The sequence below is a fragment of the Panthera pardus genome, unplaced genomic scaffold, assembly GCF_024362965.1.
Source record: "Panthera pardus isolate Hobbes unplaced genomic scaffold, ASM2436296v1 HiC_scaffold_11, whole genome shotgun sequence".
Classification (NCBI taxonomy): Eukaryota; Metazoa; Chordata; class Mammalia; order Carnivora; family Felidae; genus Panthera; species Panthera pardus.
The window spans coordinates 59,195,081-59,210,091 of NW_026526666.1; the positions used below are offsets into that span (position 1 = coordinate 59,195,081).

At 37.5% G+C, this 15,011-nt stretch overlaps 1 protein-coding gene across 3 annotated transcripts in view; it reads left to right on the plus strand.

Moving 5' to 3' along the window:
* Positions 1 to 12,226, plus strand: part of MYSM1 (Myb like, SWIRM and MPN domains 1) — a 34,829-nt gene extending 22,603 nt beyond the window's left edge. For 2 of the 3 annotated variants that reach the window (XM_019449109.2, XM_053894742.1), the window contains 9 exons: positions 1,313 to 1,398; positions 4,374 to 4,428; positions 4,772 to 4,822; positions 5,515 to 5,589; positions 6,218 to 6,406; positions 7,348 to 7,480; positions 9,135 to 9,240; positions 9,419 to 9,476; positions 10,528 to 12,226. In XM_019449109.2, the coding sequence (XP_019304654.1) occupies positions 1,313 to 1,398; positions 4,374 to 4,428; positions 4,772 to 4,822; positions 5,515 to 5,589; positions 6,218 to 6,406; positions 7,348 to 7,480; positions 9,135 to 9,240; positions 9,419 to 9,476; positions 10,528 to 10,695 (921 nt within the window). In that variant the 3' untranslated portion in view covers positions 10,696 to 12,226. The remainder of the gene's footprint in view (positions 1 to 1,312; positions 1,399 to 4,373; positions 4,429 to 4,771; positions 4,823 to 5,514; positions 5,590 to 6,217; positions 6,407 to 7,347; positions 7,481 to 9,134; positions 9,241 to 9,418; positions 9,477 to 10,527) is intronic. The other variant, XM_019449111.2, reaches the window with a different exon arrangement.
* The last annotated feature ends 2,785 nt before the right edge of the window (positions 12,227 to 15,011 follow it).

Below are 15,011 nucleotides of genomic sequence, written 5' to 3' on the forward strand. Positions count from 1 at the left end.
AACTGTGGTTCTGAAAAGAAACATGGGTGACGAATGTGTGTGTGTGTATAAGTTCTGTATCTATAGAATTTATTTGTGAACACCCAGTGCAGTAGAATGGAAAAAATGTGTGAATGTGTACTTACTGGCTTTATTACCTTGAGCAGTTTCTTAACCTCACTGAAATTCAGGTTTTTGTCTATGGAGTGTGAATAATACCTCTGTCCAAGAATTGTTATGAGAATTAAGTGAAGTAAATGGAATAAAATGTATGAAGATTCTAGTACTAGGTTACTTAATAAGCCTTGCATATACCAATTACTCAGTAAATTATAGTTTTCCTCTTGAGTTTCAGTACAAAAACAAAACAAAAAGAAAACGTTCTCCTCTTTTTCTCTTCCCCATTCCCTGTCCCTAGCCTCACTTAATCTCTAATCTAGGCACAACATTAGTAACGCATGATTCCTGCCTAGAAAGAACTTCTATAGTTTCTAGTAGGAAAGATGAAACCTGTGTTAAGTTCCATAAGGTTGATCTTAAGAAATGTCAGGTCTTCCCCAAGGGGTGTGTGTGATGAGAGAAGGTTTCACAGAAGATGTGACTTGAGGGATTAGCAGGACAGTCTCAAAATGTAGAAAAGTAGGTGAGGGCATTCCAGGCTAAGGGAGCAGCATAAACAAAGGTAGAGATGTGGGAAAATACCAGACATATTCTGGAAAAGGTGCCTAGTTATTTGGGCTAAAGTGTAAGAATGATAGTAGAAATGGAATGAAAAGATTAATTTTGTACTTATGTAGGACTTACTATGTATGTGTCCAACCCTATTCTAGTGTTTTATAAACATTAATGCATCATTACGATAACATCATGACACTGTTATTATTACTATTTTTGTTCCCATTTTAAAGATAGGGAAACTAAAGCACAGAAAGCTTCAGTAATTTGGCCAGGGTCATCCAGTAAGTAGCAGAGCGAGGCATTCTGTCTCCAGAATCTGTACTCTTTATCATTATGCTGCGCTGTCTCCCTGTTGGGAAAGAAAACAACACAATAGGATTTGATGACTAGAAATGGGAAATAAGTAAAAGGAGGGACTCAGGTGATTCTGGGGTTTTTAAGTTTGGTGTGGCTGTAGATTTTGGAACAATTTTTTAATATATTATCTAGCATTGCAATTTGTTAGTAGAAAGAAGGAGGTACATCTCCATCAACATAGTCTATCTTGTTCTCACCTGCCTTTAATTATGGTGTTAAAGAGTATTCTTTATTACTATTGATTCTGCCTGTCAGTGGCTGATGGACTGGTTGATCAAGTGGTTGTTTTCTGTTTTAGCATCTCTCTGCTGAGGAATTGGCGAGAAGAAAAGAGGAAAAATGTAAATCTGTTAAATCCTCAAAAGTACCAAGACCAACAAAAAGGTATAGTGTTCTACACATGTAATTTTTTTAACTTATCACCAATGATTAGGAATGTATGGAAAAAATACCTGATTAGCAACATATTATTCATATTAAGTTTAAAAATACTACTAGATGGGGCGCCTGGGTGGCTCAGTCTGTTAAGTGTCTGACTTCAGCTCAGGTCATGATCTCACAGTCCATGAGTTCGAGCCCCACGTCGGGCTCTGTGCTGACAGCTCAGAGCCTGGAGCCTGTTTCAGATGCTGTGTCTCCCTCTCTCTGACCCTCCCCCGTTCATGCTCTGTCTCTCTCTGTCTCAAAAAAATAAATAAAAACATTAAAAAAAAATTTTTTTTTAAATACTACTAGAATTTTTGAGATTTTTTATTTCACTGATTACCAGTTTGGAAGAGCTTGAGCAAAAGTTTTGAATTTATAGGTTTAGTGGCTATAGGATCCAACATATGTTGTAAAGGGGCCTTGATTATAACAGGTGGTCATTCAACTCCTTAGACATTATAAATAGGTAACCTCATGAAATGACTAGTGCTTTCTTTGGTTGGTGCTGCTTGTTAGCAAGGTTTTTGGGGATTTTTCTGTGTGTGTGTGTGTGTGTGTGTGTGTGTGTGTGTGTGTGTGGTTGTTGTTTTTTTTTAATAATCTGTTATTTGTAACATAACACTTAAGAGTCACCAAATAAGTTAAATGTCTTGGTTTTCTGGACCCTCACTTTCTGTAGATGCAGAAATAGATTATGGTTTCACCAGTGTCCCTTTTAAAATAAGATATCTAGGAATGTCCCCAGGTCATTTTCAGTGAAAGAGCCCTGATGTTTAACCAAGTGTAAGTCCCTAGGTAAGTTATGTAAAGCCTTAAGCCTTCAGTGCTCATTCATAAAATAATAACTATAATAGCTAAGACTGTTGACTATGCTTTAAGCACTTTGTATATATTAACTCATTTAATCCCCATAACCACCCTGTGCAGTAGTTAATAATATCATTCATGAGGAAACAAACTTGCTCATGCTTGTTAGTGATGGAGCTGTGATTTAATCCAGGCAGTTAGACTTAGGAATCCATACTGCTAACATTACATTATATATCCCCTCTCTAAAAGAAAAATTAAAACCTACAGTTGTTGTGAGAGTAAAATAAGATAAACTATGTAAAAAAAATATCGTCATCCATAAGCTAGGACTCCTTATCTAGTATCCAGACATTTGCTTTTCTGAATCTCAGCATGAGACATATTTATTGTGATTTCCAAGTCATTGTTCCAGTTTGTCACAATCTGAATCCAGCTCCACTTTTCTTATACTAGCCTTCATGGATTTGAGTCAACATTTCAGTAAGCTTACCTCTTCTGCCATTGATCACTGCTTAAAATGTTTAACTGGAATAAGGGAAAGCCTCAGACATCATTGTTCCATCAGCCGTACATTGCCACAGTTGACTCATGATTTTTCATCTTGTGCAGAAGAAAAATCATAGTAGATGTCTTGCTTACATTCAGACAAAATATATTTGAATCTTTATGAGTCTGCTAGTTTCTAGCAGATCAGTTCTATCAAAAATGAAATTCAGATTTACTTATCATGACATATATTTTCATGAATCCATTATTACCCTTAGTAGTCCTCTCTTCACTTGCTAAAGGCTCAAAATCAGCTGTTGAATAATCTTTTCCAGAATTTTCTCAATATTCACATTTAATTCCTCTGCTCCCAAAGTCTGCTTTTTTTAAGAAAATAAAGCCCAAAATTGCCTATTTGTAGCCCTCCAATAATTTTTCCATTCTGAACAGTTCCTCCAAAAAGGTCAGCGGGTTTCACATCATGGTTCTTCATTGCTCTGGGATGCATATGCTGTCTTTGTGTTCTTTTTTTTCGTGTTGATGAAGCACTTTTTTACTTGAAGATCTTTCCTCTTCATTCATCTTATATTTCTGAAAAAATGCTTACTGTGTGTCAGGCACTGTGCTAGGCACTTGGAGTACAAAGTGTCTGAATTGCTGACACTAACAGTCTCTGGTAGAATAGGAGCTAAATAGTCCTGCTCTTTTCTGGTTGTGTTAACATGAACATATATTCCTTGTTTTTTTCTTTCTCTGACCATAGCCTAAAGAAACCTTATTCTTGATATCTTCCTCAGACTTCAGTTCTTTACTGCTTAAAGCCTTTCTAATATTGCTCTCAGATTAATACATGCTTTTTTATCTACCCTTGCTTACGTGCCCCTCTTTTTTTTTGTCTTTTTTTTTTTAACTTTCTCATTTTTTTTTTCATTTTTTTTTAATGTTTCTTTTTGAGAGAGAGAGACAGTGCAAATGAGGGAGGTGCAGAGAGAGAGGGAGACACAGAATCTGAACCAGGCTCCAGGCTCTGAACTGTCAGCACAGAGCCTGATACAGGGCCCAGACCACGAGCCATGAGATTATGACCTGAGCCAAAGTCAGACACTTAACCTACTGAGACAGTCACCTGCCCCTAACTTTTTTATTTTAAAATACAAGTTTATCATTGAACTTTTCATATACATTAATTTCTTTAGTAGAACCATTGCCATTCATTCAATAAATATTTGAGTCCCTACCCTGTGCTGATACCGTACTGACAAGTGTTTTTGAGAACTTTCTTCTTGAAACTTTTTTTACCATGTCATGTCAGGGAGTTGTTTACATTTTCTTCAAACTTTTTGAAACCTTTCAGTTTAGGACACATGTGTGGGTACAACGTTCTTCTCTTTGGGTGTTAAAAGAAACTAAGGCAACAACTACTTTTCTCCCAAAGGCCTTGTGATTTCCCATTTTTTTTATCAAGTCCAAAACTCAGCAGAGTTATATGGGATGTCCTAAGAAATTCCCCTCGCTTCGTATTTTTCTGAGAATCTAGATTTAGATTATTGATACACATTTTCAAATTTAAGTGAATGTTGTTTTCCTGATCTTGTCATTGAGATTATATTAGAAATGATTTTTTTTTTCTTTTTCAGCTCATTTGATCCCTTCCAACTGATACCTTGTCATTCTTTCAATGAAGAAAAGCAGGTACTATTTATGCCTCACTAAATGGCCATAAACCATGACCTTCTGTCAGACAGGAAGTATTTCTTTTCCTTTGTGTGCAAGGCGTATATGTATGTGAAAGATTGGACGAGGCAAGGTACACTATGGGTCAGATGAGTGATGCAGATGGGAAATGAAAGAGAATTTCTCCATGCTAGGATTTTGAATGATAATATTTGTAAAAATCTCTGGTTTGTGCTGAGCCTTGGTTGGTGATGAGAACTTGGTGTGATAGGTAAAGAAGAAAAGGGTGGACATTCCAGTGAGGAGGAATAAAATCTCTATTTTTATGCTCCCCCATTTTTTTTTTTTTTTTATATTTCAGGAGCCATTTCAGGTGAAAGTGGCTTCAGAAGCACTTTTAATAATGGATTTGGTAAGGATAATCTATTGTGTTTACTTACTCTGATTTCTATTCTTGTGTATTTTTATTGCAGGCTTAAGAGAGAGTATGGAAGACGTGTATTTTGGATCTTAACTATCCTCTTTTACAAGGAGTCTAAAAATAAGTCTTTTCTTTTGGAGAAAAGCCAAACAATTGCATGTTTCCATATTTTAGAGAAAATAAATTAATGTGAGTTTTTGCAGACTGTTTATCATCATTAACCCTGTTTTAATTTCCTGGCATCCTTTGTCTGCTGCCTTCTAGATAACTGCAGCAAAGCACAACTCCTACCACTTGGAGGTTCCTTGTTTGCACTAAGTTACTGAGACCTCCAGTAGCTGTGTTGGTTTTGGATGTTTTTCTAGAGGATGTTTTTTGTAGGACTACCAGGAGTGACTTTTACTTTTTATCTTTAGGGTCCTGAGTGAGGAAAGCAAATGGTGTCTTCATTTTGTAAATTAAATAATGACATCTTTGAGTGTTTGGTTCAAAGCTTCTTAGCTGGCAGCGCAGATAGATTGAAATCCCAAGTCTTTGTGTAGTGAGCCTAGTGTCTGATTCCTCTGCTATGCCCGGTTACCATACTTACAAATGATTCTCCTATGTATAAGTGAGCTTTATTCTGATTTTTTGTCAGATGGATTTGTATGTTTGGGCTAAGTCTATTTTGTATTTCTTTTTAGCATGCTCATGTTTCTATGGCAGAAGTGATTGGTCTATTAGGAGGAAGATACTCAGAAATTGATAAGATAGTTGAAGTAAGTTCTTGCTCTTAAATATTTTTTAAAATCATTTAGTCCTGCTGCCATACCAAATATTTTTATAGATTTCAGTGGATATAATTAAAATAGAATTACCTGTGATATACATGAGAATATGCCAGTGTGGGCTGGATATTCCCAGGAGTAAATTAACATCCCATATATTGAGTACCTGTTTCCTTTTACCATCAAGAAAGAGGGAGCACGGCCAGGCCTCGCCTCCTCGTTGCCTTCACCAGTAAAATGCTACAACTACTCTTAAGAGGCCAGGAACCATGCAGCAATCTTATAGTTGAAACTCGGCATGCATCACTTTGTTGAAATTATTATCATAAATAATAGGACTCATTGAAAGACTTTGTATGTGCAGGTATTATATGGGCTGGTCTGGAAAACTAACAATTATTATGGCCTTGTCTGAGTGGAAAAGTGGATTCTGAGTTCCTACATCGAATCACACTTTTGAAGTGTAATTCATTTGCAGGCTAAAGGCTGCCTGTGATACTGTTGGATAAAAGACGTGGCCTAAAAAAAGCCTCTGTATCTATGTATGAAAGAACTAAAACATTAAAGTGATAGAATTAACAGGATTCAGTGTAACCATGTAAGGATTAATCTTTTATAGGTCTGTGCAGCAGAACCATGTAACAGTCTGAGTACAGGACTGCAGTGTGAGATGGATCCTGTGTCACAAACACAGGCCTCAGAAACCTTGGCTGTGAGAGGCTATCGTGTAATTGGATGGTATCATTCTCATCCTGCCTTTGATCCAAATCCTTCTTTACGAGATATTGACACTCAAGCCAAATACCAGGTGTGCCTCTAGGTCTTGCATGTATGCACGTTTTCTCTCCTCTCGTTGCTTTCTATTCTATTATATAAATATACTTTTTTTTTTAATGTTTATTCATTTTTGAGAGGCAGAGCATGAGCAGGGGAGGGGCAGAGAGAGAGGGAGACACAGAATTCAAAGCAGGCTCCAGGCTCCGAGCTGTCAGCACAGAGCCCAACGCGGGGCTTGAACTCACAGACTGTGAGATCATGACCTGAGCTGAAGTCTGACGCTTAACCGACTGGGCCACCCAAGCACCCTCTATAAATATACTTCTAACATTTCTAGCAAAGTATTGAATTTCTAATATTATTTACATCTGGAGTTTTGAAATAACTTTGCATTTTTTCTGATTACAGGGGTAATATATGTTTATTTAAACATATGGAAGATCAGCTATTTTGTTTAGTACAGACAAGCCATCTAAGTGACAGTGATAATTACTCCCAGAGCCTCTAAAAATTGATGGGAACAACTAGTACAGGGACTGGGTACAAGTGAAATAACCAGAAGCAGTCTCTTTTGCATCTCTGGAAAAAACAAACTTTTGTTTTGTTCCAACATTTTATGTTTGATAGGTGTATGTTTTTGCTATAGGCAGCTATTATTACCATATTGATAAAGATTATAGCTGAAGGGTAGTGAAAATAATTTGTAGACATATTCATGGTAAATACAGATTTTCAGGCCAGGTCATATTTTTAAGGATCATTTCTGGTTGGGTTGGGTACATTTTGACCTGAAAAATTTAGAGTGTGGAATGATATATAGTGTATTTCATTTAGTTGCTGTTTGGATGTGAAGTTTTTAACACACTTTGGTGTTCCTTTTTCTCCATTTGTTATTTAAGATGTTGCTATGGGTAAATACTGATTTTTAAATTTATGTAGTCAAGACTAATTTTACTTTTCTTTGAATTGTAGAGTTACTTCTCCAGAGGCGGTGCCAAGTTCATTGGAATGATTGTTAGTCCTTATAATCAGAACAATCCTTTACCTTATTCCCAGATTACCTGCCTAGTTATAAGTGATGAAATTAGCTCAGATGGCTCTTACCGTAAGTTTTCAACAAAAACAACCTCATCCTATTTCTGCCCACATTTCTTTGAATCTTTCATAGCAACGAATTTACAACTATGTGAAACTATGTGATGGAAAGCTTTGCACCCTCAACTAGAGAATTGCTGTCTACATACCATGTAGTGCGGCCTCCCTCTTTCCTTTAGTGATATCCTTCTAGATTCAAGTCCCCACTGTGTTACCATGGCCTCTGGGCACAAGGGTTATATTGTGCAGAAAAGTTAGAGCCAGGCAGCGTGCATGTTAGTTACAGGCAGGCGTACCATGGAGGTACTGCAGGTTTGGTTCCAGACCACCACAATAAAGCAAATATCGCAATAAAACTAGTCAAATGCTTTATTCTTAAGTTTTTGGAGGGAAGAAATGAAATAGAGGAGAACTAAGAAATGGAAAAAAAAAAAAATCCACCTGGGGAAAAAAGACCATTTTAGAGCATATTGACAAAGTATGCTTATATTGTAAGGAAGGACAATCATAATGTTTTCCTTCGTTTTTTTTCATGCCTTTCGATTTGCTGGCATTTTATTTACCTGAAAAGTCTTAATATTGGCAAAAACACAGTTGAGAGGCAGTATAATGTAAAGTTAATAACATAAACTGGAGCCAGACTGCCTGGGTTCAGATCCTGGCTCTACTTAGTAATTATGTGTATGCTGATGAACAGGTTATTTAACCTCTCTGTGGCTCTGTGTCCTCATCCAAAAATAAATAAATAAAGGACAGTACTGGCAGCTAGTGCATTTAAGTGGCATTCCATGTAGTAAGCATTGTATAAGTTCTACAGTTAATTTTACGGTGTTGCCCTCTGCTAACAAATCAACTCAGCTTTTCTTTTAATACACTGCAAATATAATTACAGGGGGATCTTGAAGGCCATGTGAAAAATTTCTAAGTAGGCTCATCCTTTGGTCTTTTGCCTTTCTGGCTATGTACATGGCATCCATCCCTTGGGCTCCTGTCTCTGGAACTGAGCATGACCGTTTTGACAGGAGTGCAGTTGCTGCCCTTCCAGAGTTCATCCTATTCCCTGACTGGTTAGGTTAGCACCTGTAGGCAGGTCAAGTGAGTGTGGGCCCAGAAGCCAGGCAGACCTGCTGGGGCTTAAAATCCAGGCTCTTCCACTTCACCAGTCTAAGCAGGTTGTTCCACGTGTCTCGGCCTTCGTTTCCTTATCTTTAACGTAGGAATAATGCACCTGCCTTATAGCATTGCTGTAAGCTCAATGACCCGTGTGAAAATAAAAATCACTAGGATGGAATTGTCTTCGTTTGCCTACCTCGGTGTCTGTTTAAGCCGTAGTCCTGGCACCGTTTTTAACAGTGCCCCCTTTCACTCAAAAAGTCTCTTGATTTGGATATAAGTTATGTGATCATCCTGCTTCTCCGTTCCTTACATAGAATTGTCATGCAAATGGTACGTGTACTCTTCTTTATTGTTATTAATTGCTGAGCATTAATATGCTCGATGGGCCAGGTTCAGCCAGGCAGTAAATATTTAATGAATGCCCACTATGTTTAAAGTGCTGTTCAGCTGGTCTGCCAGGTTGTGGTTGTGAGGATTCTTAGTAATTAAAAGGAGATTGGGGATTGAAGCGATAGTTGATGACAGTCTGCTTCATTATGCTTTTCTAGGTTTACCTTACAAATTTGAAGTACAGCAGATGCTAGAAGAACCTCAGTGGGGATTAGTGTTTGAAAAGGCAAGATGGATAATAGAAAAATACCGACTGTCCCATAGGTATGTGCTGTGGTTTGAGGTGGCCGCACATCTGCAGCGCGTCTCATTAAATGATGTTTTAGAGAAAACCCAAGTTAAATATAAAATTATGATGTATGGCGTCAGTGACAGTTTATTAGAAAACAGATTCGTTTGTGGTATTTGTTTCATCAGTTTGTCTTCATATTTCTTCCAACAGCAGTGTCCCTATGGATAAAATCTTCCGCCGGGATTCTGACCTGACTTGTTTGCAGAAAGTAAGCTGCCTTGATTTTAATTGGTTCTATTGTTCACAGATTCTAAAGCTATTCATCTCGATGTGGTTTCCCATGATGCCTAATGCTTTGTGGATACATTTTCTGTGTATTTTTGTTATTGCCGTTTGCTATCTAAAATTAATTTCTAGGAGAAAATTAGTAACGTATTTTGTTGCCCACACTTGCATATAGAAGTAATACTAGTTTAGAATAAATTTGTCAGTGTTGGCTGATAAATTTCCTAGCAGATTATTATTATATACAATGGAGAACATTTTTCTCATTTTATTAAATTCAAAAGTCTCATGTTTCCATTTAGCCTTAATAATTGTTTGTTTTTAAGATTGGTAGTATAAATCTAATAAATAAGTTTAAGTGTCATTTTATTTAACTTTCTGGTCGGAAATAAAGAGTCCTGAATATTTTTATTTTACTTCTTGTTTTGCTTCTATGAGTATAAAGAGTTAAAGACCCATAGGCTGGTAACATCTGTCTTTTTTTTTTTTTTTTTTTTGGTAGCAATTTAAGAAGAGAAAACTGAAACATACTGAGTTTCTTTTTAATATTTTTACCCCCTTGTATTAAAACTTTCTTTTTGTTCTGTTGGAAGATTAATGTGCGTGTTTCTCAGGAAACAGCTCTATCTACCACCCTGATGTAGCGTCCTTGTATGTACATAGATTTTCGTTCTACAGGATTATTTTGCTTTGTAAATGTAACTACTAAAAAAAGAAGCAAAGTCACAAATTTGTCCAAAGTAAAAAAATCACAGTTAAAATCTCAAGTGTGTCTCCTCATATAAAGTCATAAAGGAATAAGCCCAAGCATTTCTCAACAGTGACTTCCTACACTCTAGGTACGTGATTATTGATCACAAAACTGTCTTCAGCCACATTTAAGGAGACTGTTTCTCTTTTGCTTATTAGAAAAAGATTTGGAAAGGGATACAATAACGATAGTAGTGCAAACCCTCTTCTTACCCTTTTTAAATATTTAAAACTGCAAACCCTCTTCTTACCCTTTTTAAATATAAAACTTTTCTCTCCAATAGCTCTTGGAATGTCTGAGGAAAACTCTGAGCAACGTGACTAATTGCTTCATTGCCGAAGAATTCTTGACTCAAATAGAAAATTTATTCCTTTCCAATTACAAAAGCAAGCCAGAGAATGGAGTGGCTGAAGAGAACTGTGCTGTGGGTCCAAAGGAATTGTTAATGTAATTATTTTAAAATAAGGCATTCTAATCTGGACACAATAGATCCTACTCTCAAAGTAATAACCTCAAAATTGTTCTAATTTAGCTAATAGTGGCACACCTTTAATATTTTGTCTCTAGTTCACAGAATCCAAGTCGGTCACATAAATCATGTGACAAAGAGATATGGACTTGTTTTCCTGCAGTGATTATCAGAGTGTTGTGTGAACCAGGGTCTGCTGCGGTGCTCCAGTCCGACCATGGCCAGTAAGCAGTGCAGTAGACTCTGAAGGGCTGTCTGCTGTACTGTTGTATTCAGGTCGATAAATGGCATGTACCTGTCATATTTATTTCTTCCCCAACTAGTCATTCCATTTTTGGTACTTCATGTCTGTGTCTCCTTAGGAGCACTTCCATTTTTTCCATGTGTTTTGGTGAGATTTGCTTATGGTTGCAAACGAGACATGGATGGATGGTCACTGAGGTAGTTAATAACATGGTTGACAACTAGTGGTCTAAAGAATCTAGCAACATGCTAGATAGGAGGCCAGGGCAGGCATAAGAGACCCAAAGGAGAGAATCAGCTTGCCAGTTTTCCCATTATAGGTATTTGTTTCCGTTTTATTTTATAGCAGTAATACTACAGGATATGGCATTTTCTCAGCTATCTGAAACATTTTGTATGGATTTCAGATACATGAAATAATTAGCTTCAACTGTATGTCCACTTCTATTAGTGTGTGTGATAAAACCTCATTTAATTGGAAGATGAGTAATCTTCACCCTCAAACTAGATTTTTTTCTACTACCTGTTCTCAGAAGAGGCAAATTATAATACTGCTTAAATATTAAATCAGAGATTTAATTTTAAAAACAAAAAAGCCTTCCAGGGTATATTACATATCTAACCCAGTTTCATATACTTTCTAAATGTAGAACATAAGTTAGTAAACTTTCTTTTTTTAATTTTTTTTATTTTTTTATTTTTTTTTACATTTATTTATTTTTGAAAGACAGAGACAGAGCACAAGTTGGGGAGGGGCAGAGAGAGGAGACACACAATCTAAAGCAGGCTCCAGGCCCTTGAGTTGTCAGCACAGAGCCTGATGCGGGGCTGGAACCCACAAACCGTGAGATCATGACCCGAGCTGAAGTTGGACGCTTGACCAACCAAGCCACCCAGGTGCCCCTTAAGTCAGCAAACTTTTTATGTAAAGGGGCATTTAGACAATAACTTAGGTTTGTAGGCCACATACTGTCTCTATCAGACGTTCTTCTTTATATTTTTTTACAATCCTTTAAAAATGTAAAACCATTCGTATTACCTCATGAGCCTCACAGAAAACGAGTTGCTGGCCATTATCGTCCAACCCCTGCTCTAAAGAATTAAAAACATTCATAATTTATTTTCAGATGCATGAATCTGAGAACCTGAAAGCCCTTATTTACATCATCTTCCATCATCTTTGTTCTTCCAACAAAACTTAAAGTTGTGATTTACATTTAAGTACATTTTCAAGTAAAATTAGCAATCATGCTGCCTGTTTACTCAAATAGATTTGAGTTTATTTCTATTAGCTATAGAAATGATTTACACCCATTCTCCAAACATCCTTATTAATTATAGTTTTATTACGTCTTATCTGGATGTGATTCTGTATTTTTATCTCTTTTGGTTGTAATCATTAGCTACAGAAGAATATGGCAGTATTTGAGAGAACAGCGAGCCAGTTTTAGATGGCCTGGGTCTTGGCTCAACCTTGTGACTTGGAGGTGGGGGGTGGAGAGATGGATACAGTTGACCTTCTCTGGGCCTAAATTCTTGTGTAACTGAGGTCTAAATGACCTTCCTAACAGCCCTGCAGGTCTAAATGTATTCCTCTATAGGTAGTTAGGATAAACAATGAAACAATGTATAAGGCAATTACTTTTGGGACTGAGGTTTATAAGAGCTATAGACCAAAAATCAGGAAACCTGAGTACTTATCCTAATTCTATTATCAGCTTTGCTCTGTGACAGTGATAAAATCACATAATCTGTCTGGACCTCAGGCCCTTCACCTATAATCCACGGGTCTGAGTTTTATGACTTAGTTTATCCTTCCAAGCACACAAAGTCTACGATTCTGTAAAACATAGTAATTGCTTCCTTTGTACTCTTCCTTTTGACATATTTTTCCCATTGTACATTGGGAACAGATCCTAGAAAGTGGTATTAATTAGCTCTTGATTGATATTTCTGTATAAATTGATGAATTCGGGTGATGGAAAATAATCGAAATTGTTAACAATTCTTTTCTCAAATCCGGTTCCTCTGCATGTCAAGTTAACCATATTTACCAACCTAAGCCATACTGTGAGGAAGTCAAAGATGGTAATCTTCAGAGTTTAGAGTTGGAGAACACAATTTTTTAAATAATATTTACTGAGTGTTTTTTTTCTGATGATAGAGTGTGTTTTATCATAAAATATTTTTTAAAAACAAAATGCATAAAACAAAAATACATAAATCCTGTTATCTAGAAAACCACAGGTAACATTTTAGTATATATTCTTCCCCCCCTTTTTTTTCTTGGACCATGTAATTTTGGAACATTAAAATCTGTAGTTTTTTCCTCTCCCTCCTCCTTCGTTCATTCTCCCTGTTTCCTTTTGCTCTTATCATATTCTTAAAACATTTTTCAACTGCAGGTGCCCACATTCACTGCTGACTTGGGCTACTGAGGGCAGTCAGAGCCAGGGCCTTGGAGAAGCACAGAGGAAGTCTGTTGAGGGGCAGTGTAATATAGGAAATTCAGGAGGCAGAGACCCAAAGGAAAACCTCCCTCTGGTAATGTTTACAGGAGTGGAGACCGGACCTGAAAACATCCAGATCTCTTCATCCTGATTTGATTCTTACAGTTGCCCAATGACAGTAAAATAATGAACTTTTTTTTTTCTTTTTCCTGCTTGGCTAGCGGAAATTGACAGTAGTACTTTGCCAGTATTAGACTTAGTTCTCTTTAAAATCTAATCTCAAAGTAGCTTTCAAAAAAGAAAAATCAGTGGAATAAGATCGACAAGATCAGAGTCTCCTTCCTCCTCCATTATTTTATCCTTGAACTATGTTCAAAGCCACATTAGGACTTAGACACTTTTGCCGCCTTTGGATGTCTTCTTCCATAAAAAATTAAAAATAAATTCATTATAATTGCATTTGTATAAAATGAATCTGATATTGTATATAAACATGTCCTCAATCTAAAGGATTGATTTTTTTCCTTCTAAATTGAAAAGAAATTAAAACATTTTATGGGCCTTAAAGGTATTGTGGGCTGGAGGCATGGTGCCTAATAGATAGTAAGGTGGTCCTGCCTGTATTCTGAAGAGTATCCTTGGGAAGACGGTAGTCATTGCCCTCTCCCTGGAAAGCCTGTCTCACCGACCCTGGGGCAGCTTCTTCACCCCAGCCAAGAACACTGCAGTTCCTGGGGCTTTAGATCTATAGATTTGCACTTCATTCTTCACTCACCTGACCAAAACTTAGGAATGTTGATTAGGAACAATCATCCTTTCAAAAAAAAAAGATAGGAGGCGGTGATTAGTTTTAGCTGTCACGTAGATATTTTTGTTCTGATCCTGAATCTATAGTTTTGAACCTCATGCCACGTATCCTACCACCTTTCATTTCTTCATTTCCCTCAAGCCCTTCTCTTCATCCCCACCCCCTCTACTTCTTACCTCTCAGCTCATAGGTACAAGGTGGTTCGTTTAGCATTTGTTGAAACCGGGCCTGAAGAGCAGAGCTAAACAGACCCGTTCGTGTTTTGTGGAAGCTCATGCTGCCCCCGCCTTCCCTCCACAACTTTGCTGCCCCACGGGAGTGGGGTGAGGTCTGCGATGTGCAGACTGGAAGCGGGTCAGAGCTTCGGCAGCAGTGTGGGCAGCAGGGAGACTGCAGGCTCAGCAAGCCCACCTGAGCAGGCCTCCTGCCGTGCAGTTTGCCTGCTTCCGTTGGTCTCTCCGGGTCCCGACAAGGGGAGCTGTTGGGCCTGCGGGAAGTGATGTGGGCAGGCCACCCCAGGATTGAGGCTTTGCCTGTGGACACAGAGACCTATGGACACCTGACCCCCTGACCTATGGCTGCCTATCCCCACGTCATCAACAGGCATTCCACCCCAGTTGTTGGGTTTTTCAGTAGAAATTAAGGAAGGGCAACTAAATTTTGTTTTGATTTTTTCTCTTTTAACCTACATTCTCCTCTACCAGTAGCCAGATACTTAAGTCCAGAGTCCTACATGATGGCATTTAGGAAAACTTAACTTTATCCAAGCACAGAGGAAAAAGCACATTTTTCTCATC